Source organism: Myripristis murdjan, chromosome 20, assembly GCF_902150065.1.
Source record: "Myripristis murdjan chromosome 20, fMyrMur1.1, whole genome shotgun sequence".
Lineage (NCBI taxonomy): Eukaryota > Metazoa > Chordata > Actinopteri > Holocentriformes > Holocentridae > Myripristis > Myripristis murdjan.
This window is the reverse complement of record NC_043999.1, coordinates 12,166,072-12,193,993: the sequence shown is the minus strand read 5'-3', so window position 1 is coordinate 12,193,993 and position 27,922 is coordinate 12,166,072. Positions and strand designations below refer to the sequence as shown.

At 44.4% G+C, this 27,922-nt stretch overlaps 1 protein-coding gene across 1 annotated transcript in view; it reads right to left on the bottom strand.

Annotated features, from left to right (window-relative positions):
• Positions 1-27,922, bottom strand: part of dlgap1b (discs, large (Drosophila) homolog-associated protein 1b) — a 51,624-nt gene that overhangs the window by 9,990 nt on the left and 13,712 nt on the right. Inside the window, exons 4-6 of the mRNA XM_030079733.1 lie at positions 26,742-26,997; positions 1,732-2,117; positions 1,533-1,612 (exon numbers count right to left, since the gene is read on the bottom strand). Coding sequence (XP_029935593.1) covers positions 1,533-1,612; positions 1,732-2,117; positions 26,742-26,997 — 722 coding nt within the window. The remainder of the gene's footprint in view (positions 1-1,532; positions 1,613-1,731; positions 2,118-26,741; positions 26,998-27,922) is intronic.

The window sequence follows — 27,922 nt, the reverse complement described above, 5'->3', positions numbered from 1 at the left end:
TTTCAAATCACTGTGCAAGGGTCACGTGTAGGCATTCATGTGGGATTAAGTGGCCTGTGTGAATGAAATCAACTTCACTGCCCAACATGAGTGGAAAGACAGTGTGAGTCTGTGTAAAGCCTTTGTACAGACATATGTCTTGTTTGTAGCATTCATCTCTTTTATAGCTCTCTTCCACTCCCTCTCAGTTAGACAGGCCTAATCTTAGTTCAAACAGCAAGGTGAGGTTATGACCTATAACTGCTACATATAAACACACACACACACACACACAGACACAGACACAAAAAAGGGAGTTTGAGTGCTGGGGGAAGGCCGCAGGAGTTTGGCACTCTCACTGTCTGGGAATCTAATGTAAGGGGCAGCATGCCCAGACCTCCCAGGACACCACAGGCACACGTGCACACACACACACACACACATGCATGGACACATGTACGTACCAATGCACGCCAACAGGTAAACAATCACGCACGCACCAACAAAAATACCTATCCACCCACTCCAAACATTAACCAATGAAATGCGATGGCTGAAACTCGGCACTGAATCCGAGAACCAGCATACAGGCAGACTTGTAAGCGTCCAGAGGAGTTAATATTTGCCTTGGCAACTCAGGACACTCAGCCTCCTTTTCAAAGCTTGGTCAGTCAGCTGAGACCTCCTCTTTCAGAAAGCCCCTCACATGCCCTGACACTGAGCATGTGTACGTGTGTGTGTATGTGAAAGTCTGTGTTTTAAAGTGCTGGAGTCAGCCCTCACCTTGACCTTTGATTGAGACGATGTTTCTTTGAATTCCTGAAGCACTATGGTGGCTAAATGTGTCATCTTCCCCGTCCAAATAGCGGGTGACTGCTTTTGATGGGATTGACCCCAGCAGACATTATTGACACACAGGCCATATATGCCTGCATGATTTTTACACAACTCCGATTCAGCTACTACGAGCATAACCAGGCATGGAGAAGCCTGATGTAATACAAGCTAATTGTACAGTATTCATAACCTACTAGGCTACTTCTCTTCTACATGTAACCCGAAGAGAAGCTGTAGCTGACAGCACACTCTTGGAACTAAACAAATGCCTAAAACTCCGTCCACTTTTCTCTCTCCCTCCCTCCCACACATACACACACAAACACACAGAGCTGTAAAAGTAGCCTGCTGCCTGAATCACAATGACTGGAGCAACAGATGGCTGTCAACTCTCCCTCTCCACCTCCCCAGCTCACTGCACCACATCCTCTGGCCCAGCTGTCACTTGGGGCCCCTTGGCTGAAGGGGGCTCTGACGCCAGCCTCCCCTGAGCTGGGGGACAGCTGCTGTGGGGAAGCTAGACTGGGGGGGGGCAACAACTCTTACCACATACTACAGTACAAACCTCCCTCTGTCTCCATAAGTCCTATTCCTGCTCACACTATCCTCTCTCGCGCTCTTCCATTCATGCCATCTGAGCTATCTGATTTCACTTTTATAACCTCATGCTCTCTCTCTCTCTCTTTTTGTCTCTTGCTCTCTCTCTCTCTGCTCACCATCGCTCATCCTCCACCTGAATGCCTATTGACTGGAACTTGGACTGTTCCTCTGTTGGCCCTGCTTCCTCTGGGTCCACCTGCAACAGCAAAAGAGAGAGAGAGGACAAACCGTCACACTGAACGTCAGCTACTTATCTCACAACAGAGAGTTGTCAGAGAACTGCCACAGAACTCAGTCGGGGGTCCATCCTCTGACCTGGATCCCTATGGAGAGGCACTTGCGGAGTGCTTCCTTCTGTGCCTTGTTGTCGGCGGAGACGTGGGCGACAGCGGAGGTGGTAGCGGTGGCGGTGATGGTGATGGTGCTGTTGGTGACGTGCTGGCTGGCGGGGCCGTGCACCTGAGCGTTAGCCGCCTCGATCGCGGCCGTCAGGGCCTTCATGCTGTCGATGCTCTCCGTGGAGTTGGACAGGCCATGCTGGGAGCTGATGCCCGACCGCGAGCCGCTGCCCCCGTCCATGTAGGCATCCTGAGCCGATTCGGTGCTGCTTTGGGCTGTGATGGATATGAAGGGTTTGGATGGGGTAGTCCGCGGCGGGACGGGGGGAGGGGTCTTCTTGTAGGTAGTGATGCATGATGACACTGCAGGGTGGGGGGAAATAGAGAGAGAGAGAGAGAGATAATGATGGATTACCTTGAGGACCCAATGAATACATGACTCTCAAAAATGGGCTTGTTCTTTAAGATGCAATGAAACTTTCATGATCCCTGTGGGGAAAGTGGGGTGCTGCAGGAGAAAAGAGCAGGAGGTAGCAAACTAAACAGAAAATAACTAGGAATAGAGCAAATGGGGGGTATTAAATATAACACAACCTCCATTTCAAGAAGCAGAAATTTATGAATGAGAGTATAAATGAATGAATTACAGGGTGAATGCAGTGTGTGCAAAATGACAGTGACATAATGAGACTAAGAAGAAAATAAGAAGAATAAGAAGAAAAAATGCATATAATATGAAAATATACTGGAAATAAAAAAAAAATAAGACAGTAAAATAAAGCAAAGATAAAAAAAAAAAAAAACATAAATATAAACATAAATATAAATAAATAAATAAACAAACAAAAATAAAATACAAGCTCAAGGTGTGATGTCACTGGCTGACAATGTCAGGAAATTGTTTGTGTGACGGTTAACACACTGAGGTCTGTGACCCGTGTGTTGGAGCTGAAATGGACAGTAGATTAGGGCCAACTTTACAAAATCAAAGCCAGTCTAGTAAAAGGATTAGCATGCAAGCCACTTGACCCACTGATCTAGATGGTTAAAACCTCCCCAGGTCTCTACGCACGTATTGAACACACTGAGAATGATTTGCTGAATGCAGCTCTGTATGCGTGTGTGACCGGGTGCTGTTTGCATGCGTAATTAAGAGTAATCACGGCAGTTAAATGAAACTATAGAAGACAGAGAGACAGGGAGCTCGGTGCACTCTCATAGCCAAGGCTGTGTATTAAATCACAGCATACTGAAATCAGCATGACAGCCGACCGCAACAGGGCTGCTCAGTGACTCTCTCTCTCTCTCTCTCACTCTCTCTCTCTCTCTCAGGTTACAGCTACAGGTTAGGAGAGACAATGGAGCCTCTCACAGACAGACTGAGTCAGTAGCTGTGTATAGGACATGCCAACAGACAAAAAACATGGCCTGTCCAAAGAAACAAAACACAGCCACCCCCCTAACTGCATTATGCCTTGGAATCCCCTTCCTGGCCCGGTGCTATCATCAAAACTAGGTCGCTCTCCTCGCTGTGCAGCAAAACTAGGACAGTGAGTTTCCTGGATCTCTTTAATCCCTACAAAAGACAAACATCCTACTGTGGCGAGATCACGGCTGCTGTGTGTGTGTGTGTGTGTGTGTGTGTGTATGTGTGCGCAGAAGACAACTGTTGCCAACCACACCCAGCACGAGGAGCCATGTCTAAAACCATTAGGACAGGACGTGGTGTTTCTTTGTCTCGTCGTCACACTGACAGCCTTAGAGGCCTTAACATATTGGAGGTGAACAGAGGGCTGACTTCATCCACTTCTTTCTGTCAGCGTCGACACGTATCCTCCCCCTTTCCAGCAAGTCACTGGATGATCCCAGACAGGATCTTGGTCAGGTTTTTACAAGTTGGAAAGCACTCAGACAGGAGGAAGATTGTGTTGAGATTAGATCACAGTTGCTAATGTGCGAGTCTTTGTTGGTGGTGTAGCAAGCCACGGAGGCAAAAGAAGATGACTTAATGCGTCTCCGTTTAATCCTCCAAATGTCATGTATTCTTTTGAAGATAGATCTATAGGGTACAGGAATTTGTGTCAAAGCCATCGCAGAGGCAAAATCATCCGAACATGCCTTGGTATGTAGCGTCGCCCGGACTGCTCGTTCACAGATGTCTCGGAAACATGATGGACATGTAGGGCTAATCTTCGCAAAAAGGTCACTGGGTACAAAAAAAGGGATGAGAGAACAAAAACACGCTCTGAACACACACATGCGCTCACACAGCAAGGGAGGGCGAGGTCCTGCCCCTATCGGCCGCGGAGGTTCAAAGGATAGAATGTCAGCCCTTTCAGAGCTGCTATCCCCTGAAGTCATCTAAAAGTCACACATCATGTGGGTGTGTATGTGCGTGCACTGGCGGGTGGCTGTGCGAGCGTGTGTGTGTGATCCTCACAGGCCGAGAGTGGGGTTAAAGAACAGAGGGTTTTCATGCGCTCAAATAAAGAGCGGTATGAAACAGGAGACGACGCGCCGTGCCCCACCTAGCTGTCACGGCGAGGGCCAGACACACCAGAGAATGACAGGGGCTCTGAATGCCGAGACAGGTTAAGTAAACACACTCAGGGGTCGGAACATGCCTACACACACACGTATGCGCACATAGACCCGCGAACATACATACACACACACACACACACAGAGCCACACAAATACACTGACACAGCCCAGCCTAACGTTTCAAACTCCACATCAATGGAGACCACAGACTTCCTGCCACTGATGTGCTCCCCATTCATCAGAAACTGTTGTCAACAGCAATCTGGACCATATCAGAGACTGTGTGTTGGAGTGTGACATCAAACATTTGGCAAAGATAAACGGTGCACGAGGATTACAGTGGCCAGATTTGAGAAATTCAGATTTTTTTCTTTTTTTTGGGATGTTCCAAAAAAGAAAAGTGAAATCATCTAATCTCTTCTTGCCATTACAGCAGTGAGAGGAAAATGAACCAAAACAACTATCCTGATAAGGCAGAGGCCAAGTTTCCACAGGGGGAAAAGAGTTTGATCTCCTTGCAGCCATGAAAGCAGGAGGGGAACACACAGCCCTGGACCTCCCACACACACAGACAGACACACACACACACACACACTCAAGCACACGGCCACATACACATGCACGGACATACACACACGCAGTCAAGGACACTATGTTTGACAGGAGGAGGAATGTGACACTGGATTCCACCAGATCCCTAAGAGGGACTATGGAAAATCCACTTCACCACTAGCACACAGTTTCTCACTCAATTCATCAAAGTATCAACTTAATGTAACTTTGATCGCAGGATAGGAAAGATATCAGTCACAATCTCTTGTGTGCAAGAAGAACCGGCAACGACTGCCTCTCTTAATTGAAGAGGGATGGTGGAATTTGAGTTCTCTTCCCGCACAGAGGTAGGTACAGCCTGCTGCGAGCTTTGTCATTCCAAAGAAGAGAAGAGTTTGTGAATGACAAAACTCTAGTGGCACTCGGCCAAATCCCTCTTTGACAAATGCTTCAAAAGTCCCATGCCGACAAGTCAGTGTGAATAGCAGTCCTTCTGGCAGCGCCTCCCCACCCCCCAGGGCTTGATAATATCAAAGAAAGCCCTCCCTCCCCTGAAACAAAGCAAAGTCTCCATTCATTTCTCCAGTCCTTAGAGAACAAAAACAGACCAGCTAGCCACCTCTTTGGCTCCGTTGATCACAGTGTCCCATTTGGAGACTGTGCATGTGTGTTTCTGTCTGTGTAGGTGTATGCTATTTCCTTTATACAATCACGAAGTTCATGTTACTTAGTGGACAGATTGAAGGCAGGAAGCTGCCTTGTAATCTCCAATCTGTGTGTCTGCGCGATACAGAAGAGGCCACTTCAAAGAGCAGCCAGTTTGGCTTAAGAAGCGAGCTAACAGTACTGGGCTCCCCCGCGCGGGGGCCAAGGGCAAATCTACCACCATCCAAACAAATACAAAGGCCAGGAAAGGGGGCGGTTGGTATGGGGGAACATTGACAGCTGAGCCCAGCTGCACTGTGTTTGGGATGAGGGTCTGCCAGAGGGGAGAGGGCAGAGAATAGCAGACAGACAAGACGAGCTGAGGGGGCGGAGGAACAAGAGCGAGGAGGAGGAGGGTGGAGGGCAGGCTGGAGAGGCTCTGCCTGGCTCCGTCTGCTCTCTATCTCTCTCTCTCTTGCTCACACACACACACACACACACACACACACACACAGAACCAGCTGGAGTTCTTTGTGATAGCGTCACCATGGCGACACGTAGCAACATGAAGTTTGCTGGGAGGCTTGGCGTTTGAACAGCAGCAGGCAGAGCGAAGCTTCTGTTGGCCATTTGTTTACCTTGACAGGGTACACTGCAGCTGCACTGACACTCTGCTAAACACCGGCCAGCAAGAAAACATGCTGGGAATAATGGGAAGCAGCTAGCATAACTAAAAAACAGACGAGTAAACTCCAGTAAACACAGAGCCAGCAATCGTGCCAGTGTGGTGCAAATGAATAATGTGTATAGCCTGCAAAGCCGAAGCACTGGCACTGGCAGTGTGTGCAGCTGAATACTAAACTTTACTGATCAGCTTGTGTTTGTGTTTGGTCAAAAAGCAGCATCACTGGGTTTCTGGGACACTGTCATAACAATAACCTGAAGAGTTCACACATGTCACCTCACACTGCTCCTGCCGCACATCATGAAAAAGCTGACAGCAGCACAAAGCATATCCTAAACCATCCTAAACTTTTTCATCTTCAGGACAAGCAAGTTGACCTTCATCAAGCCACAGGCCTCCACTGGAAGTGACTTTGCTCTTGGGACTCTGACATAAAATAATATTTGGTTTTTGTTTAATTACATTACTTATACTTGGACAATGACAAACAGAGTTAAAATAGAGAGATGAAAGCATAATGTTAAAATAATCACATCTTTTTGTAACATAAAAATTTCAAGTGAATTCAGTTATTGTGAAATTAAACTATTCTTCATTTTGCTGGAAACTTTTCAAGGACCCATGAGGGTCCCCGGACCACACATTGAAAACCTTTGAAAGTATTCAGCACAGTTACTATTACTACACAATTAAGCCTTGTGTTTGAAAAAGCTCTGCTGTGCTAATAAGACTTTGGCAGTAAGTCTGCAAAACAGCAACAACAGCTTGTTGCTCACCACATTTGACTGGTAAGCAATAAATACTACAAAGACCACTTATCTGTTATGCATGTTGTATTTTTGATTACTGACAGCGACACAACAAACCCTGCACTCACAGCATACAACAGAGCCTCTGACAGCCTTCTGAGTCACCTGAAAGTCTCCCAGAGGCCCTCGGGTCAGTCTACAGCTCTCAGCCACCAGGGGTCAGAGGTCACCTGAGAGGGTCTCTGCTCTCCAGATGCCTGAACTCCTGCAGACATAATAGCTCACTGTTTGTGCATGTGTGTGTATGTGTGAGAGAGAGAGAGTGTGTGGGGAAGGTGGCCGTCAGTGAGCGCCTTTTAAAGGAATATATTTAGCATGTGTGAGGGCTGGTGAAGGAGAGAGGTTACAGTGCAAATGGCACCAGTGCTATAAACATCCTGTATAAACGGTCGCTCGGCTCTTCAGTGCACTGCATTCCATTCAGGCTGTTTTTTTTTTTTTCCTGATCTGATTTAACATAAGCATGCATATCAAAACAAAACATTAATGACAGATATATTCAGAACAGCCAAAGCGGTGCTATCAACAGCGCCGTGTGCTCAGTGTGCTCCAGTGACAGGAACCCATGTCAACAGTGTGTAACTGCTCTCCCAGGCTTGTGTCCCCTGCATCACCAGATAAGAGCGTGTTTACAACTGTCAGCCAATGCTAAATCTGGCAGGCAGCTGCTCCCTGTTAGGCAATAGATCCAATCCATTTAACCTACTTTCCTGTGTTCCAAGTTCAAATAGAGAGCCCGGTTACCTGCATTCTTCTTTTATGGGCCCATGCTCTCTTCAGCCTGTCAATCAGTGACAGGCAGGGAGAGACATGCTGAGTGCAGAAAACCAAGGGGAGGGAGGAATGAAACCAAAGAGTTCACTTCCAAAACACCACATAACCATTTATGTGGGAGGAAAGACATGAAGTTCGTCATTTTAAGATCTGTAAAATCTTGAGGATCCAGTCTGTGAAAGTGTTATAATTTTGTCAACTGAGGACTTATGTTACCAATTATCTTTCAAAAAGCGCTATAACTTGTTTTTTTTGTTTTTTTTACTTTGTGCAATCAGCCATTCTTTCAGAGACAGTGTGTTATATGAGATCTCCTCGGGATGAAATGACCAAGAACAACCCTGAAATATGCGGCTGATTGTTTTGTATCTGCCTCGCTCTGAAAATAACTAACATTTAGTTTACGTAATTGTCAGCATCAACAGCATAAATGTTGGCTAGATGACATCTGCAGCGCTGTCGGGTATAATCATCCGAGAGTTGGCATAAATATGTGACCTAGCGTTCCACCCTGAGCACTGCTGAAACATGTGGGCTAATCTCCCGAGGACTTTGAGGAGTTGCTCAGAAAGTGTTTCTAACATGAGGGGGGTTTTCTCATTAGAACTGCCCTGTGGGGGCTCCGGGCCGTTTCCATTGTTCTCCGCTGTTCCTTGCCAAGGGCTTAAGCCTGACTAGTCCACAGCCACATGAAGAGGCACATCGCTCCTTTTGTTTCTGTCCAAAAAGACCTGCCTGCGGGGAGGTGAAAGGAGAGGATATCTAAGTGACTCAACACACACAGGGAGGAAGAAAAAGAGAGAGGGAAGTGAGACAGTAGGCGATAGAGAGTGGGAGGAAAGAGAGAGAGAAAAAGGGGATAAGACAGGATAAGTTTGCCGTGCCGTTTCCTTCAGTTCCCGTATTAACATTCCAGCTGCTTCGTGGGGCATAAACCTGAGCGCTAGCCCTAATGCTAAAGCTAACACACCCACACATCTCATGCATGCTTTCACTGCACTAATTTCCCAGAGCATTGCTCACCGACTGACTGCGGCTAAGCTGGAGGGGCAGACTCACTGGCTCAGTGTTGGACTGACACACTGCATGTGCTGGCAATGACAGCATGGGCAACTGTAACAAGCCCTAGCATACCTAAAGAGAGTCGTGTTGGAAAGACAATTCACTTACTCATAATGTGAAGCTGCCTTTGTATAAGGATACTGTTGCACCTATGTGAAGGCTTGACAGTGACAGATAAAAAAAAAAGACAGCTTGGGAGAGCGAGGAGAGCACAGCGTCTTCGTGGTGTGACATTTTCTGTTGCTAAGTGGTTAATACAAGCCACTTAGACCAATGAGTGTCTGGCAACTAAAAATACACACAACAACACGGCCTCAGAACGGCGTTGCCACCACACCACACTGTCTCCAAGCACCAACACAGCACCCTGATAAAAAGAAACATGACAGACTGTCCGCAAGAACTTCACATCACTGCAGTTACAGCCGATTTAGAGGAAAAACAACCGCAAGCACAGGGAATAAAGCAGGACGGGAAAAAAACAGCAAACACATAGACAGACAGACGAACAAAGACTGACACACAGCGAGTCAGCCAAACTTAAGAGGTCTGAAACACAATGCCGGTGTCATGTCATTACATGAAGAATCACTGCTTGCTGCAGCTGCTATTTACATACAAATGCAGCGGTATGTGGTCAAAAGTTCACTTGTCCTACCTCCTCACATGGTTTTTATGCTACATGGACTCTAGGGAGTATTTGGGCTCAAAAGGACAAAAAAGTTAAAACTTGGTTCATAAAGTTTCCTGGGCAGAAAAAAAAGTAACAGGAAAGCTTGGCTAGCAGTCTTTACAAGGCTTTGAGTTTACTCTTCCAGGAATGCCATGAAACGTCAGTGTCGGGTGTCGTTTCACAGTCCCGGGGTTTTTCCTCGCATTCCTTCCCCCCCTCTCCTGTTTGACGTTCTTTGTCCTGACCGCTTGCACATGGAGACAGGGGGAAAGGAGACGCAGGCGGCTTAATCCGCAGCCAGAGGCATGCTAAAGCCATCTGGGCCCAAAACCAAACGTCAGGCTCGGATCTTGTACAAGAGGCAAAGGGGGCCGCGTGGTGGGTGGGTGGGTGGGTGGGTTGGCAGAGTGAGACGGGAGGGAGAGATAGATGGAAAGTGAGAGAAGAAAATGAGAGCCAAACAGAACAAGAGGGGGAGATGGAGAGGTAGGAGGTGAAAGGGGCGCTGGAGGGAGGAGTGGAACAAGAACCAGGCCACACTGACGCATACTGTCTTTGTGGTTTGCAGTCCTGACCTTCTGACCCTATACATCCTGTTGGAGGGGCGCAGGGAGCCGAGGGAAAGGCGAGACGGCAGCAAACGGCGTACGTGTGCGTCTGTCTCCCAAATGTGCATAATTCACGCATCAAGGTACAGATACAGATGCTGTGGAGCTCTATCTGCCTCTCAGGTGTGATTTTTCACACCCCTCTCGCCTCTCTTCCTGTGTGTTTACATCCACCCCCGGCCCAATCTAGCGGGGGAGGAACAATGGTCCCTACAGCATTCCCACTCTCCTGCCGAGAGCTCTCGTTTGTCTTCTGCATTCCTTTCCCCATTCATCTCTTTCTCTCTCTCTCTCCTCCTGGCCAGAATAAACCGCCTGCTACTCTTTACAGGGGGAGGGGTCTTGAGTGTGCATCTTAAAAAAAAAAAAAACTCCAACTTGGAATCATTCCCTTCAAGCACAACCTCCCCCTCCTCCCCTCCCCTCTTTACTTGGTTAGTGAAGCAGCAAAGCTCAAAGAAAGGGAGGGGAAAAAGGAGATGCATTCTTTCTCTCTCTCTTGGTGTCTCTCAGTGTGTATCATGGGTGAGTTGTGGCTTATTTTTAATGACTGGTTAAAAAAAAAGAAAAAAAAAAGAAAAAGGGAAGGCTGGGTCTCTCCCCCGTCAGCCACTTGCACACAGGCTCAGTCACACAGGCACAAAGACACACATGCACACATGCACACTGCTGTAGCTGAGCCTGGGACTTTCACAGAGAAGTCTTTAATTTGCGCTGGGGCCTGGCCTCCCAGACTGCACAGCCCAAACCACCCACTTACAGCCATCGCCATGCACCATTCCTCAGCTTGAGCAAGACGCAGACACACAGAGAAAGGCTGACTTTTACTCCAGCTCACCCCCTCCCCGCCAGGACAGCAGAAAAACAACATGAACAAACTCGCCACCACACAATTTAGCTGTCAAGCAAACGTATCTTGAGTAAACTTCTCTTCAAACTTTACATTTTCTGAGCAAAGTGCATGCATAGCTACGGGGAGCCATTTTTTATTTTCCTCAAAAAACTCCAGCCAGCCTGGAGGAGATTAAATTCTGCATCCGAAAACCCTCTTGTGTTTTTTTGTTTCCCCCGGGGCTTTGAATTTGCGGGCCCTGCCCTGCCCAGCCTTAGCTTGTAGGAGCCATGAGGATCATCCACAGTCAACACTGAGGAAATCCTTCAGGGGCTTTGCTTTTCCTTTGCTCTCTCTGATGCCAAAACACAGACAGGAAGAGCGAACGGAGGAGAGGGAGGGACAGCCGCTACCTGACAGAGCCACCGCTGTCTACCTGGCCTGGCACGTCAACTGGGCTGTTCACATTAAAAGTCTAGTCTTGACATCTGGGCAAGTAATCCTCAAAATAAACATTTTTGAAAGTGCAGCACTGGCTCCATCATTTCCCTGGATCCCGTGTGTTCTCTGTAATATCCAAGTGTCAGAATAATGTGCATGTCTTTCTCCGAGCAGTGAAAGAGAGCAACTGAGAGAGAGAGTGCAGACAGTGGGGGTGCACTGCTGTGGCCATTCTTTCTATCAGCGTTGTGTTTACCACAAAATTGTCAGCTCCTCACCTCCTCCCTCTCATTTTTCCCCCTTTCTCTGTTTCTTTCTGTCCATCTTTTCTGACTGAGACCAGGAGGAGATGAATGAATGACATTCTCTTGCCTGCGCTTCCTGTGTCAAAAGATATCCAAACACCAGTCTTCCTCCCTGAGTGTCCATAATCAAAGCATTCCAGGCCCAAACAAGCTGGGACCAATTAAGTCGTAAGTAAACATAAACACCTAGCAGCCACAAACCAAAGCTTTAAGTCCCAGAGCTTTATCCTATTGACTTTTATGTTAGTTTACTGCATGTACGGGCAGGAAATCATTGCTGATTCACATGGTGAACATAATTACAGGTAAGTAAAATTATAATAAAGCAACATCTGCTTGCATTTTGCAAATTATCCAAGAAGACCTGCAGCTGCAAATCGCCTGCATTATCATTAAGATCAGCTTGCATTTGAATTATGTGTAATTTGTGACATATTCAACAGTTGCAGGTCCAACCATTGTACATGCATTTGAACTGCAAGCACACTTCAAAGCAACTGTTCACCCACTCATGATGTTACAGTAATTATGTGAGGCTATGATGACCCCTAGTGAAAGGTTTCATATTGCAAGTCAAGAGCTTTTTTTTTTTTTTTTTTTTTTTTTTTTTTTTTTTTTTGGACTACTTAAATTCTGTTTAACACAAGAATGGGATGAGTCAATTTACAATTAAATCACTTTTAACAGTTGATATTTGAATGTGCTGACTGCTGCTAAACAAATCTTCCACAGCATGTTAGATTCAGTGAGAAGTTAGAAGCCCAATAAATCTGTGACGAACATCACTGACACAGCAATTGCACAAGCTATCCCATGTATGAATAACAAGCAGTAAATCCACTGATGTAAACCTCTGAATTCTGAATTAGATGTAATTCCTCAGGAGGCGCTCAGCTGATGACTAACGCTCCTAAGCTCACGCAGGGCAATATAAAAGAGACTGCTGACTTTTTCCCCCCTCGTGCCATGAGAGAGCGACAGTGCAAGTTCCCACTGGCTTGCATTCTCAGACAGTCGTGACAGGATGAAGTAATTACTGAGTGGTTGACACACCAGCATGGCTAGGATTTATCTCCTCCAGGAAGAGAGATAGCCAAATCACAGTTTACCCACATTGAGCTCCCAGTTTGGGCTTGATCACACAGCTGCATCAGGAGAAGCCACACACAGACAGACAGACACTGCAGACATTTACAGGGCACAAGCGCACGCACGCGCACCAAGGTACTGCTTGATCGAGGTACGGCTGCCAACCACAACAGAGTATAGCGTCTCTCCCATTTCTCCCATTTCTTCCATGTGTGTGCGTTGCGTGTGCGAGTGTGTCACCACATGCCTCGACCCAGCCCTTGTTTCCTGTCAAACACACCTACTCAGACCTTCAAAGCATCTAGAATGACAGCATTATGCAGGTGTGTGTGTGTGTGTGTGTGAGAGAGAGAGAGAGAGAGAGAGAGATGGAGAGAGAGATCCAGATGACAGCAGACTACTGTTTAATTTACATCCACTCCTTGAATAATAATTCCACCTTAACAGAGGGTAGCTTTGATCTGCTGACATACAGGTGTATTTCACATTCACATTGCTATCTGTCCCTGTAATTAACACCAGGGCAGGAAATAGTGTGTGTGTGTGTGTGTGTGTGTGTGTGTGACTGTACATACATGACATGTGGGATTGATGGAGCTCAAAGCAGCATTCTAGTGCTCTCTCCCTTTCTCTCTCTCTCTCTCTCTCTGTCTCAAACTCACACGCACACGCACACACACACACACACACACACACACACACACACACACACACACACACACACACACATATGCATGCTGGATTGTAGATTTGTCATAAAATCTGATTAGAATAACATTTCTGAAGTGATCTCACAGGCTATGACTTCTGACTTGCTAATGCTGTGGTCAAACATGTGAAGGCTGCCACAGGTTAGAATGCTAAATAAAGGATGTAGCTCCCTCTAGTGATGAAAATTTAGCATTGTAAAAAAAAATCAGGACTGGGAATGGTCTCTGATGCAAAGTCAATGCTGGAGGCAAATTCTCGGCCGGGAGGTGTTTTCTTCACGGTGCTGTCATATAACAATAGCTACAATAGCAGCACTGGGGTAACAGCACCTTAATTCTCTAATTTCATACATGGAGAAAAGTCCAATTAATGGTGTCAGAGTGTTTGCATCCTGCTGCCTGATTTGCTTAGTTGTCACGACCGCACACAGGTAAAATGATTATAAAGGATTATAAGGCATGCGCCAATGGAGCCAGGTTAGCTGACGTGAGATGTGTTTGTGTTAGCAGAGATCAAGGTTAGTGTTCATGCTGTCTGTTCCTGCTGTGCCAAACAAACTGCAGGGGCAAGATAGACAGCCTTCAGCTTTTCATCAGGCCCAGGGGAAAGCAGGACTGTGTATAGAGAACTAAGCTGAGGGGCTCGAGCTGCACAAGCAAACACAGTGAGAGTGAATCAATAGAGCTTGGACTGACTGATAAACCAGATAAATACTCCTTGGTAAACACAGGTGATGCCTGTCATCATATGAGAAAGAAGGCAAACTCTTTTAATTTGAAGTGATGCAAATAAATTCCGAAATATGAAACTCAGTAGCTGCACTAATTTTGTGGTTTCACGATGAGTGCGCAGCTTACTTTATGTTCAGCTGCACCTGCTTTTGCACAATTCATGTCTGAAAAGTCTTACAGCTTACAGTTTTTCTTATTCAACTTGTCTCATCTCTTCCTGATACCTTCATTTTTTCTGCATCTTCATTTTTAAAATGCATTAACAGGTGAAATAAGGGATAAGGGATTCTGCATACAGCTGGTAAGCCTTTTTAATGGAAGCAGCAAGTGATCTTGTTATTCTGTACACTCAGCAAATATGTAAATTATGGTTCAGTGATATAGTCTGCTGTTGACCATTAACCCATGTAAAGGTAGAAGCCATTAATTACATTTACTCTCTTTACAGTGAACTAGTTTGTGTGTACCTGGTCTTTGTGAGCATTTTAAAGATGAATCTGTCATGACTAAAGGATTTTACCTTGCCACATTTTATCACATTGTTTACGGAATACAGATTTTATGGGCTCTCTATAAACATTGCATCCGAAATTACAGCTGAGTAAATTGCATATGCATCAAATCTGCACAAGCGTGTGGAAACAAACAACTGTGACATCAAATGCTCCAACTTAATCATGGCAGCCTGGTTAACATTAAACAAAAAGCATTCAGTTACAGTAACACTGTTTTCTCTTTGCCTGGCTGTTTTGCAAAGAGGCACTCCAGCAACGTTCCTGAATAATGGGCAATGGATCTTTTCTTACCCTCTTTCTTTCCATCTTACTTTTTTTTATACCACAGATGAAATGATGACATGCATTACAGCACACTCATCATGCAGTGTACAGTCTGTAATCCTAAAGAATAAACACAGTCACGGTGTGGGAGAAGAGATTCATACTCCAACTAGCACTGTGAATTATCATGCCAATTCAACCCCATATTTTCACCTGACCTCTTTGTCTTTGTTGTTGAGTCTTCAATCTGTTTTTTTTTTTTTTTTTTTTTAATGCTGGCTACAAAGTTGTATTTTGCCTTTGCCCAGAGCAGCCTCTATATTGTGACTGAGCAAAGAACTGGAACGTGGAAACTGGCACTGAGAAAGGAGGGAAAGTAAGAAAAACTGAGTGAAGGAATTGTGGAGTTGCTGAGTGAAAGACATGTTGAATTGAGACAAAATCAGTGAATGTCATCAGATCCTATCTCCAAATGGTGTTGTTGATGCATTTACTTTGTCCTCTCATCAATGGCTGATCGAGGACGTGGCATGGGGTGCCAGCCTTGCCACCCAAACCTTGTTATATGTGCAAATTTGTGTAGTGATGAACTGATACATTACAGATAATAAGAAATAAGAAATAATCATTAATGCAAAATGATTGATTTGTAAGAGATCTAATGCAAAGAAGACACAGCTTTGACTCACTGCTCTTTAAGCTTTCTGTAGAGAGGATCTCTAAAGCCTGTCTTTCACTGAGGGTATTTCTTCTAAAGCTGCTGTCAGTAATTATTATTATGACACCTCCCATATAAGTAAATCAAAAGAAATTTACATTAAAGTTCCCTGACCTCCAAGCCACCCTGCCAGAACTCTATAATGCCACTCCTTCGCAACCCCATATAAAAATTTTCACTCCAGTAATTTTACTCCTACAAAACTAAAATTTCAGCTAAATGACAATACTTTAATAGAATATTTTGGTGCTCTTTCCACCCCGGCCCTTGTCATTCTGTCGTCGTTGTTGTTGTGATGACAGCGCCCCTGAACCAGGGGGCTGTGTTTTGAGTTTCCTGTCATCGCAGCTTTATTTATCCAAGATGATATGTGGACGCGTACCTCAGCAGCGAGATGACGAGGGTAAAAGCATCCCTCTATCTCTGTGTGTTTCATCAGCTTAGTTTTAGTGTGATAATTGGCTCTTAACAAGACACTATGAAAGACAGTAGGGTGGGTGGGAGGGAGCGCAATCAGTGTTGCTGGGAAAATAAGAGTGGATAAGTGGCAGGAAATGAGAAATAGAGAGGGAGAGAGAGAGAGAGAGAGAGAGAGAGAGAGAGAGAGAGAGAGAGAGAGAGAGAGAGAGGGCAAGCCATGAGATCATTGCAAGCTGTGGCTAACTATATTATTCCCCATAGTAACACAGAGATACAACCAAACAGAGGAAACTGGAGATAGACCTTTACAAAGCAATATCCAGACATCCTCTTGATTGTCCAGCGTTATCACATATGCACTCAAAATATCCGTTTTAAGCATGATGCCAATTTGAAAGCAGATTTCAAAGCCTTCAAAAGCATACATATTGCCCATTTCATGCCTGTATATAGGCTGTTTTCACTGAATTAAATAAACAGCCAGTGAACAAGGTAGGCCTACATAAAGACTGGATCAACAATTTCTAATTATGTTTCCCAGTCTGCCTTTTAAATCAGGTCTTCAGCCATTACAAGTGTATGATAACAGTTATGCAGAACTATAGGCTTAACTTTTGGCTGGCAAAAACCATAATGCACTATTTTTGTTGGGTCTGCCCTCAGGCAATAACAGTTAATTGATACTTGCAACAGCGCATGTGAAAAGGTATTAGTTTCATTGCAATAAAATCTGTGAATTAGTTATCTAGATTAATCAATTAATTACTGATGAAACAAAATAATTGTTAGCTTCAGCCCTAATCCTCATCACTTGGTTTTCAAGGATCATAGCACAAATGCAACACACCCAGTGATTCTGGCAGTTTCTGAACTAGTACATGTGGGCGTTGTTGTTTTGGACACTTTGGCGGGTAATGATGTCAAGCCAGAGGCTAACATCTTAACAAACTGGCTCCATTGTGCCCTGGAATACAGTAGACTTTATTTATCAAGCCGTGATTCTGCTTTTTGCTAAAATAAATGTGTATCCTGGGAACAGTAGCCCCCAGAAATATCAGTCCAAATGCAGACACAAAACACGTAAACAGCAAACAAATGTAGCTGTTATGCTCTCCAGACTATCTGTCAGGATGAGTTTTGTGTGAATACTGATGGCTAGGTGCAGATTGTAAATCACACAAAGATAAACCTTTGATTATCACTGTTGGGAACCTGGGAAGGCTGATGCAGCAGCAACATTAATAGGATTTAACAGGACAAAGGCAGTGGAATAAGGACACACAAACACAAAAATAAAAACAGTGATAAAATAGAACATGAACAATAAACAAGACATGTTCTGTATTGACTGAAAGTTGATGTTACTAGCAGATGCAGTTGCTTACTCAAATACGGATTAGAAATCAACCTCAAAAACATCTGTTCCAGCAATAATAAGTGAAAAAGACTACTGTTTGCTGTTTGCTATTTTTAGTAATATTTAGATACTTCTGGGTCACTGTGGCTGAGACCTTCCTCGATGAATATGTCAGCATCAGTCTCAAGTTAAACCCTATACTCCATAGACATATTCAGGATGGCCGCTGTCATATAAGTGATACTAACGTGACTCCAGAGGACCGTGGTCTAGCTGGATCCCCAGGGATGAGTGTGTGTGTGTGCACACACGCGTGTGTGTGTATGCGTGTGTCCATGGCATGCTGAGCACAGGAGGGTCTGAGAGCTCATCTGAAAATAGCAAGCGGAAAGCACGTAGGTGAGCAAGCAGGCGGCATAGCTGGCATCAGTGGCGTGTATGAACCGAATGGAGTGCATGACTCACTGAAACACAGATGGCCTGCTGGACAAGAGGGGCCACAGACTGCTCGTCTGTCACACAGCAGGGTGCTAGGGGCCCTCCATCTACCTCCAGCATGCCTCAGTTCAGTAACTGACACCCCTAATCAGGTTCCCCATAAGGCTTGAGGGCTTTAGCACCCTTCTCCTGTACCTTCCCTCTTGATGCTCACCTCAACTGTCACAAAAGTATAAACTCCAGACTATGGCCCTGAGTCCAGCCCATATGACTGGACTTTGCAGAAACCTGTGTTGTGATGCCTCGCCAAGCGTGCACTGTGTGATGTAGGCCACACCTGTTGTCTCGCATCAAAGATAAGACACCAAAATAGACTGGGGGCTGGAAGCTGTTCAGAATTTCCCGGCTACCACGAGTGGTCCTGAGAGCTGACTGGAGGCAGGAGCAAATAGCACAGCAGCTAATCTCAGCACGCTCACATGCTTTCTGATTTGGAGGGAAAACAAGTTGCCATATGCCTGGGAAAGAGTAAAAACTTTATTCAGTGTCACAAAACTTGTTAACTAGAGGCCAACAGACCTACAAAGTCCACAAAGATAAAATCCTCATAATATTCAATCATTCTTTTATTTAGAATTACAAATAGTGTTCCTGAGTTTCTTATTTTCTTTCATCTGGTCTAATGCCATTTTAATAATTAACTCAGTAGCCCACAAATTTATAAACATCACAGTCTTACTCTTATGATAATTCAAGTTCTCAAAAAACATTTTCCATTGCATTGTGAATAGTGTCACTGATGAGGTCATTGTCGTGATAATGATCTCGTTTTACATTATCGACACAAGGAGCCTCGTCCATTTTCATTTGAAGCGTGAATAAGCAGAAAGACTGGGATGGGCACTGATAGCTCTGTCAAGGGAAATACCACATAGAAAATACAACATCCGGTTAGGACTTTCAAAACAAAACCCTGATTGAAATAACTTGCACGGGAGATGGTATTTCAGGGTAATGGACACCACAATTAAACAAAGAATGTATTGCAACACTAGGTTTTCAGAGGTGGATTAGTCTGTTTTATTTTACTCCAGTCTCAGAGTACTAGAGCTACAATGCTATAGTCATTGGGAATAGTTATGCCACTGTTATGGGTTGAAATTAATTTCAACTATCATGAGGCTGCTTTGCATGAGACTTTAACCTAAACTTTGACACTTAAAGTAAGAAAAAATATATATAGTAAAGTACATGTGTCAACGTATTTTGCTTAACTATCATCTAAATGCAAATCCCTAGTTATGTTTGCATCCTGCGACGATTTCTGTTGCTCTGCGTATCCCAAAACATACTTATTACCCATCCCCCACGCATGCGCACACAGCACACGGACAAGTTTTAGGCTTTTATTTTGAAGGCAACGTCAGCTAAATTCCGGCATGAGTCTGCCTGTGGCCGCGCCTTGACGCAGCTCGCTAATAGTCATGCCTTTCCTTGTGGCACAAACAGCAAGAGAAACACACAACAGCGGCTTTACTCACAAAGGCGGATCCAGAAGTCACACATGCCGAGCAGCGCGCTGTAAAAACACTGAAGCAGTGACATATAAACAAGTGCCGCTTCTCCTCTGAGATCAGATGATGGGACTCTTCTGCCTCTTTTCCTCTCTCAGTGTGACGATATTGGATCTTATGTCAGGATGTGGACTGGCGTCACCCCCCCACCCCACCCCACCCCATACACACACACACTCTCTCTCTCTCTCCTCTGACTGCACTGGGTGGGACAGTCCCGTTCACAACCACCCCGCACAACAGTGTTCTTTTAATATTCCCATAATGACTTTTAATATATTTGAGACAGTCAATAGTGTGTTTACAGTGGCCTTGTTGCACTTGCTATTTTCAATCACTAATAATATTCCTATAATATTGTTATATTCCGATACGGTCTTTTACTTTCGCTATGATAATTGCGTGGTATTTTCTAAAAGGTATTAGGATACTAGAAATACTTTTTTTCCTCTCAAGAGACAAAGGGACCCATAAGAAACAAAACCAGATATAAATCACACAGCATATAGGCCTATTGTAAAATAGTCCACTCTGTCTTTTTGACACCAAATAGGCAACAACCCCCATCAGCAGCTGAACTGTCAGGGAGTGATGGAATTGTGTCTCTTTGTTTAAACACAGCACTAAAACTTTTCAGCCAAACTCAAAAATGGTTCATAAACTCAGAGTAATGGCTGCCACCTTGTGGCTGAGTAGCTCTGTTAACTAAACAGAGGGTTAGTTGACTTTGCCCCCGAGCAATCTCATAGTTAAGGGTAAGGAAAGGGCAACTAAACTAAACTCATACTTACTTTTTATTCTGACATAAATCTTTATTAAATAAATGCATAGTAAGTAGCATCAAATTAATGCAAGTTGTGCAATGAGAGATAGAATTCATTGTTGGATAGAATGGTATCTTTTAACTTACCAACATGCATGTGACACTTTTTTTGCAAGAATATTATAAATCAGGATCTATTCTTTTTCATTCTGTGTTGTATGAATGAGGGTCACTACTAGTCAGCCTTTGCCTGAATGTTATGTTGCAGAGCTGATCACCAGTGAGATTACAGAAAATTCACCTTAAGAGGCAAACACATCTGAGATTAGCGTTCTTATTTTAATGCATTTAAGTCATTCAGCCCCAGGGATTACAAGTTTACATTTAATCTTGACCTTGCTCTGACCTGATCAGTCTCTGTCAACAGACACAACAGGCGAGCAGATGGCCATATCCACAGCAACCAACTGCAGCAGCATGGGGCAGAGAGGCACTGCTCAGGTCAGCGTCATGAGGACCAATAGCTCTGTCAAGCCTTAAACTGCCACAGGGGCCTTTCATCTGCACTCCTCCTCAAACCCACATGGAGAGGGAACCCTTTCAAACACATAAGAGAGGAACAAACAGAGCCCAGGAGCACAGTTTTGCTTTACTTTGGTAGCAGATGAGTCATCTTGGCATGTGACAAACAAATTTCATCCCTGCTCCCCTAAATTTGTGTGGGCTGGTGAAGGTGTGAGTGTACATCTGGCCAAAATTTCAGCTTGATCTTGATTTGACCAGACTCAAACCTTAACGTCTTCTTTACATCCTCCCCTGTGCTATATTTGGAACCTAGGGAAATTTTAGGTGGTTTAATTCTAACAGGCTCTCTCAGAGTGTCCTCTTGGAAAAACACCAGCAATGACAACAATTGTGCTTAATTGGATCAGGCTGTCTGGTAGTTTTGATCCACCCACTCACACACCTTGGAGTGAGGGCAGGAGTGGAGTGCTGTGTTAAATTCAGCCACTGTGGGCAGTGTTGCACAAGCTTTAGTTCATCCTCTGGTACTGTACCGCCAGCCTGAGAGCACACAGTCGTCCCCTCTGTTTCCTGTGCATTTAAATACAAACCTTGCAAACATTATCCACCCATTGGACTTGATTCTTATTCCACACTGAAAGCAGCATATGTTCTGCACTTCTGTACATCACTTCTAAACTCTGAGATCAGAAAAATGTTATATCTCTATTTATAAATATGTATTTTTTATTCATATCGCTGGGGCAGCAGTAATTTATTACTTTGACATTCTCTGTGATCCTCTATTGCTTCTATATGGCCTACTGTACATTTTAATCTACACACATCTCTCCTTTTGTATCGAGGTTGCGCAAAGCCATTCTTCTCAATAAAGTATGCATCCCAGAGTGTTTTTCTGTATTTTGAACTTTTTAGATTTTAGTTTGAGCAGTTGGAGAAAAGTTGAAGAACACCGAGGGGGTGGGAGGGAGTCCACTGAGGTTATGACAAGCCCATCAGCAAAATGAGCCACCAGCATGCCTCAAACGTTTACTTACGGAACACTTTATACTTTATTGAGCGCGGGGCCTCTGTTTAAAGCCATAGGAAATTCACAGCCATTAAATTAAACATTGTCCTGTAGCTTATTACAGGAGCGAGGGGAGGAAGACATCTCTTTGCAGCCAATCTCTTGGCACCTCTGAAAAATAGATGCTGGGAAAATGAGGCTGGATAATTGACAGCGGGCCAGAGAGAGAGATGGAAAGACAGAGAGTGAGAGCGAGGGAGACAGAGAGAGACCATGGCATATTTCCCAGGCGTAAGATCTTTGTGTACTCCTTTTAATTGAAGGTCAATTCTCTATTTCAGCTAAACAACAGGTTGATTTTGCGAACACGCCTAAAGCAGGGACTCTAGCAGCTCTGTCAGAGGTGGAGGGGAGGAAGGAGACAAAGAGGAGTGCAGAGGTGATGAATATGTTAACTGGAGACGACGGAGGGTGGAGGAGCCAGGGCTTAGAGGCAGTAAAATCCTCACATTAACCGATTGCTATGGATTTTCTGAAGCTTTAGAAAGAGGATCTGCTCCAGATTTTGTTAAACCGATCCAAAGGAGCTGATGTCTAGGCCAACATGTCTGTCCCAGGCAATAGTAACAACTGTCAGTGTGTGCGTCTGCCCATGCATGCGTGTGTGTGCGTGCACGTGTATGCTAGTTTGAGCGAGTTGAGCGGCAGATGATAGCAGCCACAGCCACTTGACGTTCAAAGAGAAGAGATCAAAGGACAACCCCTCACTTCGGTCTCCTTCCTCAGGATTAAAAAGATCATCAATAATAATGGGTTGGAGCGGCGCAGTGGGCAAACTGGAAAGGAGTACGAGCTGAAACTGTTACATCTCTCCTGTGTGTGTATGTGTGTGGATGTGCGTGTGTGTGTGCGTGTCTATACATGTGATGTTTTGACAGTTCGCTGGGGGACAAGAAGGAGCAGAAACCATAAGTGCAGGCTGTTTTTCTGGAACCGGTGCCTGAGCCATCCTTCAGAAACATCATGCAATATTTACCACAACAACATCTTCACTTCTCACTTTGGCCTCCCAGCAGCTTTCCTGTTAAATGTGTGATTGTGTGTGTGTGTGTGTGTGTGTTTGTGTGTGTTGGTGTTTGTGTGCGAGCATCCTACATGCATGCATCGCCCTTGGATAGCAGAAGAACAGAGAGTAATAATAAACAAGGCTGTTTATACTGCGTCTGTTTTCTGGGGCTGAACTTATTGTACAATTATTTTCGCGTGTGATCAGGTTTTTATTTTCACAGAGGCCAAGTAAGAGAAAAAAAATGAGTCACAAAGTAAGGACTACCAGGCTCCAAACCTCAATCATGAACAGTACATTGTATGACACTTATTGTACGAACCTGTGCAATAAGCTCTACCATGTGTTTAACTGTATGTGTGTAAGTGGGAGTGCCCATTATCCCGCACTGTTTGCTCTAATCCTTTGAGCAGCAAGTGGCTCACATGGCTGGCATGCAGCTATGTCACTGCACATGCCCATTATGTGTCTGTGTTGATGCATGTGAGGAAGAGACAAGAGTATGTTCTCTGAGACTGTAGCGGGACTGAAATCTTCTCCTCTCCCTCCAATCTCTCGCTCCCTCTCCTCTTCAATCACGGCCTCTCCACAGGAGGAGAAAGAGGAGAGCTGGCTAATTAATTACAGTGAGTGACGATTCAGTGGTGGAGATCTAAGGGGGTGATGAATTGCTGAGTTGTACAACTAAGACAGTAATCTCAAACAATCCGCTACCTTCGCTACCTACCATGGTAAAATGCTCCTTACATTGCCCTATACTGTCTCGCTCACCTTTGGTCTCTCTCTCTCTCTCTCTCTCTCACACACACACACACACACACACACAATTGATCCTAACATGCATTAATGTCGGGAGCAAATTGAGGTCAGGGGTCAGAGGGGAAAAAAACGCCAATCAACTCTTGAAGAGCTACACAAGCCAGTCAGAGAATTGGGTTCAGCTGGATGAAACAGCACAGTCAAAGATAATAATTAAGATACAAAGATTGTGTACTCTGTGTCTTCCTGACATCACTCAAGGTTTATGCATGGCTATATGTAGCTGCTAGACACACACCAGATGACCAGAGACCAACAACAAAGACAACTACCACACACATTGGATAAAAACACACCGGTCTACATTACGTAAAGTGTTGTTTTGTTATATTGTCGAATTTTTGTCCCATCAAAGCTCTAACAGGACATGTATAGAGGTTTACAGAAGTATTATCCAAGCCTGTCCCATTGACTTCAGTATTAGTGGCACTTGGCACCAATCCCAATTTGGAAGGCTGTCACCATCATGTATGCTGGATGTATCATGTTCTTTTCCTGTTTTATAAGCTCTGTGATATGATACTTCATAGCAATCATCACATAGTGGGGTTAGGGGTGTGATGGTGTGTTTGTGCTCTCTGGCGTCAACAGGTAAATATGAGAACTTACTGCACTACTGGAGATATTTTCTCCACTGGAGATATTTTCTCCAGTAGTGCAGTAAGGACGAGATGTACAAGATTTTCCAAATGCTGTAAGTGTGCTCCATATACTGAGCAAAAATCATGATATTGTGATGAATAGTTATTTAAAAAAAAAAAAAAGCGCTTGTGAGGCTCATTTGAGAGAAGAATGACTCCCAAAATGGTATAGTTTAACTAACTGATAAGAGTCCAGGACAGTCGTTCAGTTTCATGTTTTGAGGATTCAGCAGCCAATATCTAAAACATGTAACTGTGGGATGAGCATGTTTTGAGCAATAAAAAAAAAAAAAAAAACTTTACCTACTGTCCTGCTTTCAGGTTTCACATTTGATATTAACATCTGAGAGTAAATAACATTAATTTCAACAAACTAATTTTATATGGTACAACTAATGTTAGCTTGCAAGGAGTTTTCACAAAAATATAGATTAAGCATGTAATCTATCAGTAAGTGAACACCCATCATATTACAAACTTATTCCATACTTTTTGTCTTTTCATTCTGAATGGTCCTGATTTTGCACAGTGTGCCTTTGAGTCTGCCATCTTTATTTTTATTCATGTTTTGTTGCTGTTGCTCTTTGTTATTGTTACCATTTTCAGGTGATATCTTTTATTATTATGCATTGACTGTCTTTTATTATGTATTGATTTGTAAAGTGTCCTTGGTTGACTTGAAAGGTGCTTATAAATAAAACATATTATGTATTATTCATTATTATTGTAATGTTTGAGCATAATGTTGGATCTTCAGTATTCCCCTATACCAGACTGGTGCCTCTACTTTGTACTTCAACAGCGTCCATTCATCATGTGACAAAATCAGGCACACAAAATGGATGTTCATTAAAGGGACAACAGCTGTCTTGCTGCTGCTGCTGACACCTGTGTGCATGCACAACACACACACACACACACACACACACACAGTATCTCACCACCTCCAGCCCAGCTATTGTCCTCCAGCTACCTGACATGGGTCTTAAGATGTTACTTTTACATCGATGGCAAATGACTATTGATCACGAAAGTTACTTCTGCAAGGTGTGTGTGAAAGATAGTGAGATAGCTAGCGAGCAAGTGAGAGAGAAAGAGTGGGAGACAGAGAGAGGGAAGAAGAGAGAGGGGAAAGTGACACAGCAGGACAAGTGCACCTGTATCTGATCATGTTTCATCTGTTTTGTTTTGTTTTGTTTTATCCGTCTCGGCAGTGCAAAGTAGCTGCCTAGCTTGAAAGCCATGGGTCTATTCCCAACAACACTTCACCTGATGAATGGTCTTCATTATCTCTCCCTTCCTTGGGGGAAGGAGGTCTGAATGTCCCCGGCTTGAGCTTATCAATCTCTCTTTATAGATCAATAACCGCTACACAGTGAAACAATCAACAAAACCTTTGCTTGCCAGTAACTATGTCATTTGACTGAACTGTCAATAGACGCATGATGAAAACGTAGTTTGCTGCAGTTTTTCGTATTTGGATACATTTTCATAACCGGGCAGCCTTTTTTTCAGTTGTGGAGAAGGAAATGGTGTGGTAGCTTCAGAAGAAATCATCTGAAGCAAATCTGAAATGTCACCAAATGAATGTTTGCTCAGAGTCAATGGGGAGCCCTTTAAATGGATGTGACTGGTTTTATCATTGTTACAATTTGCAGCAAATGATTTTAATTAGCTGACTGTTACTTCATCGGCCGGGTTTGGGAAAACGTGTTTTAATTGGTGTAATTAAACAAGCGTGGAGAAGAAAGCCAAAGCGTGGTCGCTGATGGTGAGTCACTGCGCACAACGTAAGGGAGTGATGTCTGGATTTGAAGTGGGAAACATAGAAGCGCCCAGTGCTGAATGCCAACACCACTCAGCATCAATACTGCATGCAGTAATGCTGGAAAGCCAAGCACCCCGGACCACAAGGCACACAAGAAGACTAAAATAAGACCCAGCCACTGAGCTTTGCAGCTTGAATAAGCTCTTATGAGGAAAAAACACTTGTGCATTCATCATATTGTATCTGAGAGGGAAACTGGGTCAGATGGATAATAATGCACAGAGTTTGGGTTTGCCTTTCCAAAGTGAAACTACTCCCTTGTCAGCTAACTAAAGCAACTCTTTCTGCTATGAACAATATACGGTGCTGGAATGATTTTTGTCAGAGGAGAATTTAAAAGACTGATATCGAGAAAACCACCAGCTGATTCCATACTTTATATAAGCACAAATGACACTTTGTAGGAGCAGCGGTTACTCATTTATATAATTCTCTTCCGACTGGACACATACTGCATAATGCATAATGTACACACACAGCACATCTATAATACATCTTCTTCAAGCACACATATGAATCTGTAATGCGCTAGGGATTATGTATGTGCGCATATATTCATGAGTACACGTGTGCGAGTGTTCCCGCTAACCTGTGCTGCTCTGGATGGTTCTGACAGTGGTGGTGGTGCGTGGGGGCGAGATGGCCCTCCTGGTGCCCACCATGACGCCTCCCTCCTCCTCTTCCTGGGAGCAGCCTTTCTCGATGGCACGCACGTAGCTGTGGCTCCGCATGCGGAAGCAGCCCGGCATGGGCAGGTCCAGGGCATCCACCGCCTGCGACTCCATCTCACTGAACACTGACTCACACACCGCCTCAATCTGCCCGTTCACCTCCACCTCGCTCACCTGCGGAGGAGGGGGCACACACACACACACACACACAAACGCCCAAAAGAGCATACGTACCCATACGCAGAGGGGAACAGGAATGCACAGGCACACACCAGCACAGGTCGTCCCAGTGCAGGGCAAAGCAGAGGAGACATTAGGTTAGAAAAGCAAAATCCACAGCACTATCGCATAGTGCTACAATACTGAATCTTACAGAGCAATTAATTAAAACTCCACTAGGCAAGATTATAGCCATTTTAGCAGGTTAAATCAAGTAGTGTTGCAATGGAGTGTCCCATTTCCAAAGTTGAGACCCTGCACATTTGCCATATTTGCCAAAATGAATATGGACATTTCTCCACCCACAGGAAGTGAGTGAAACGTAAGAGTGAATACCAATTATCACCCAAAAAGCAAAAGTGGTCTGTCTTGAGAAAGCTAGACTCGCCACTGTTAAATATTTAGAGTCATGAAATTTGCAGGTCTTGCAGTTCAAATTAGTTAGTTACGTCTCACTGTGGCCTAGTGCAGCTTTAGGTGGTGAGAGCAGAAGAATAAACACAAAGGAAGGTCCAAAGAGTGCAGAGGGGAGGAAACATTACAGGACAAAACTTCCAAGGACCATTCAACAGAGTGGAAAATTACAGTTGCTGTGACAGCAGGAGTATTGATATTACAGGTGATATTCAGGAAGTGTCCCTCCTAAGACTACTGGGAATCGGAGTGTGAGTACAGGAGTGTAAAAGTAGACCTACAGGACCGACTACTGGAGTTTGGGTTGAGGGGGGAAATAAACAGGCTTCAAACCAAGGTCAAACAAAAAAGAGAAGACAACAAACTTTGGAATGTCTTGCAGACTTGCATGGTGAGAAGAAGAAATCGGTGGGTGTGTAGGAGATTGGGCAGATAAGATGGAGCTCTATTCCATTCCATGAAGTTG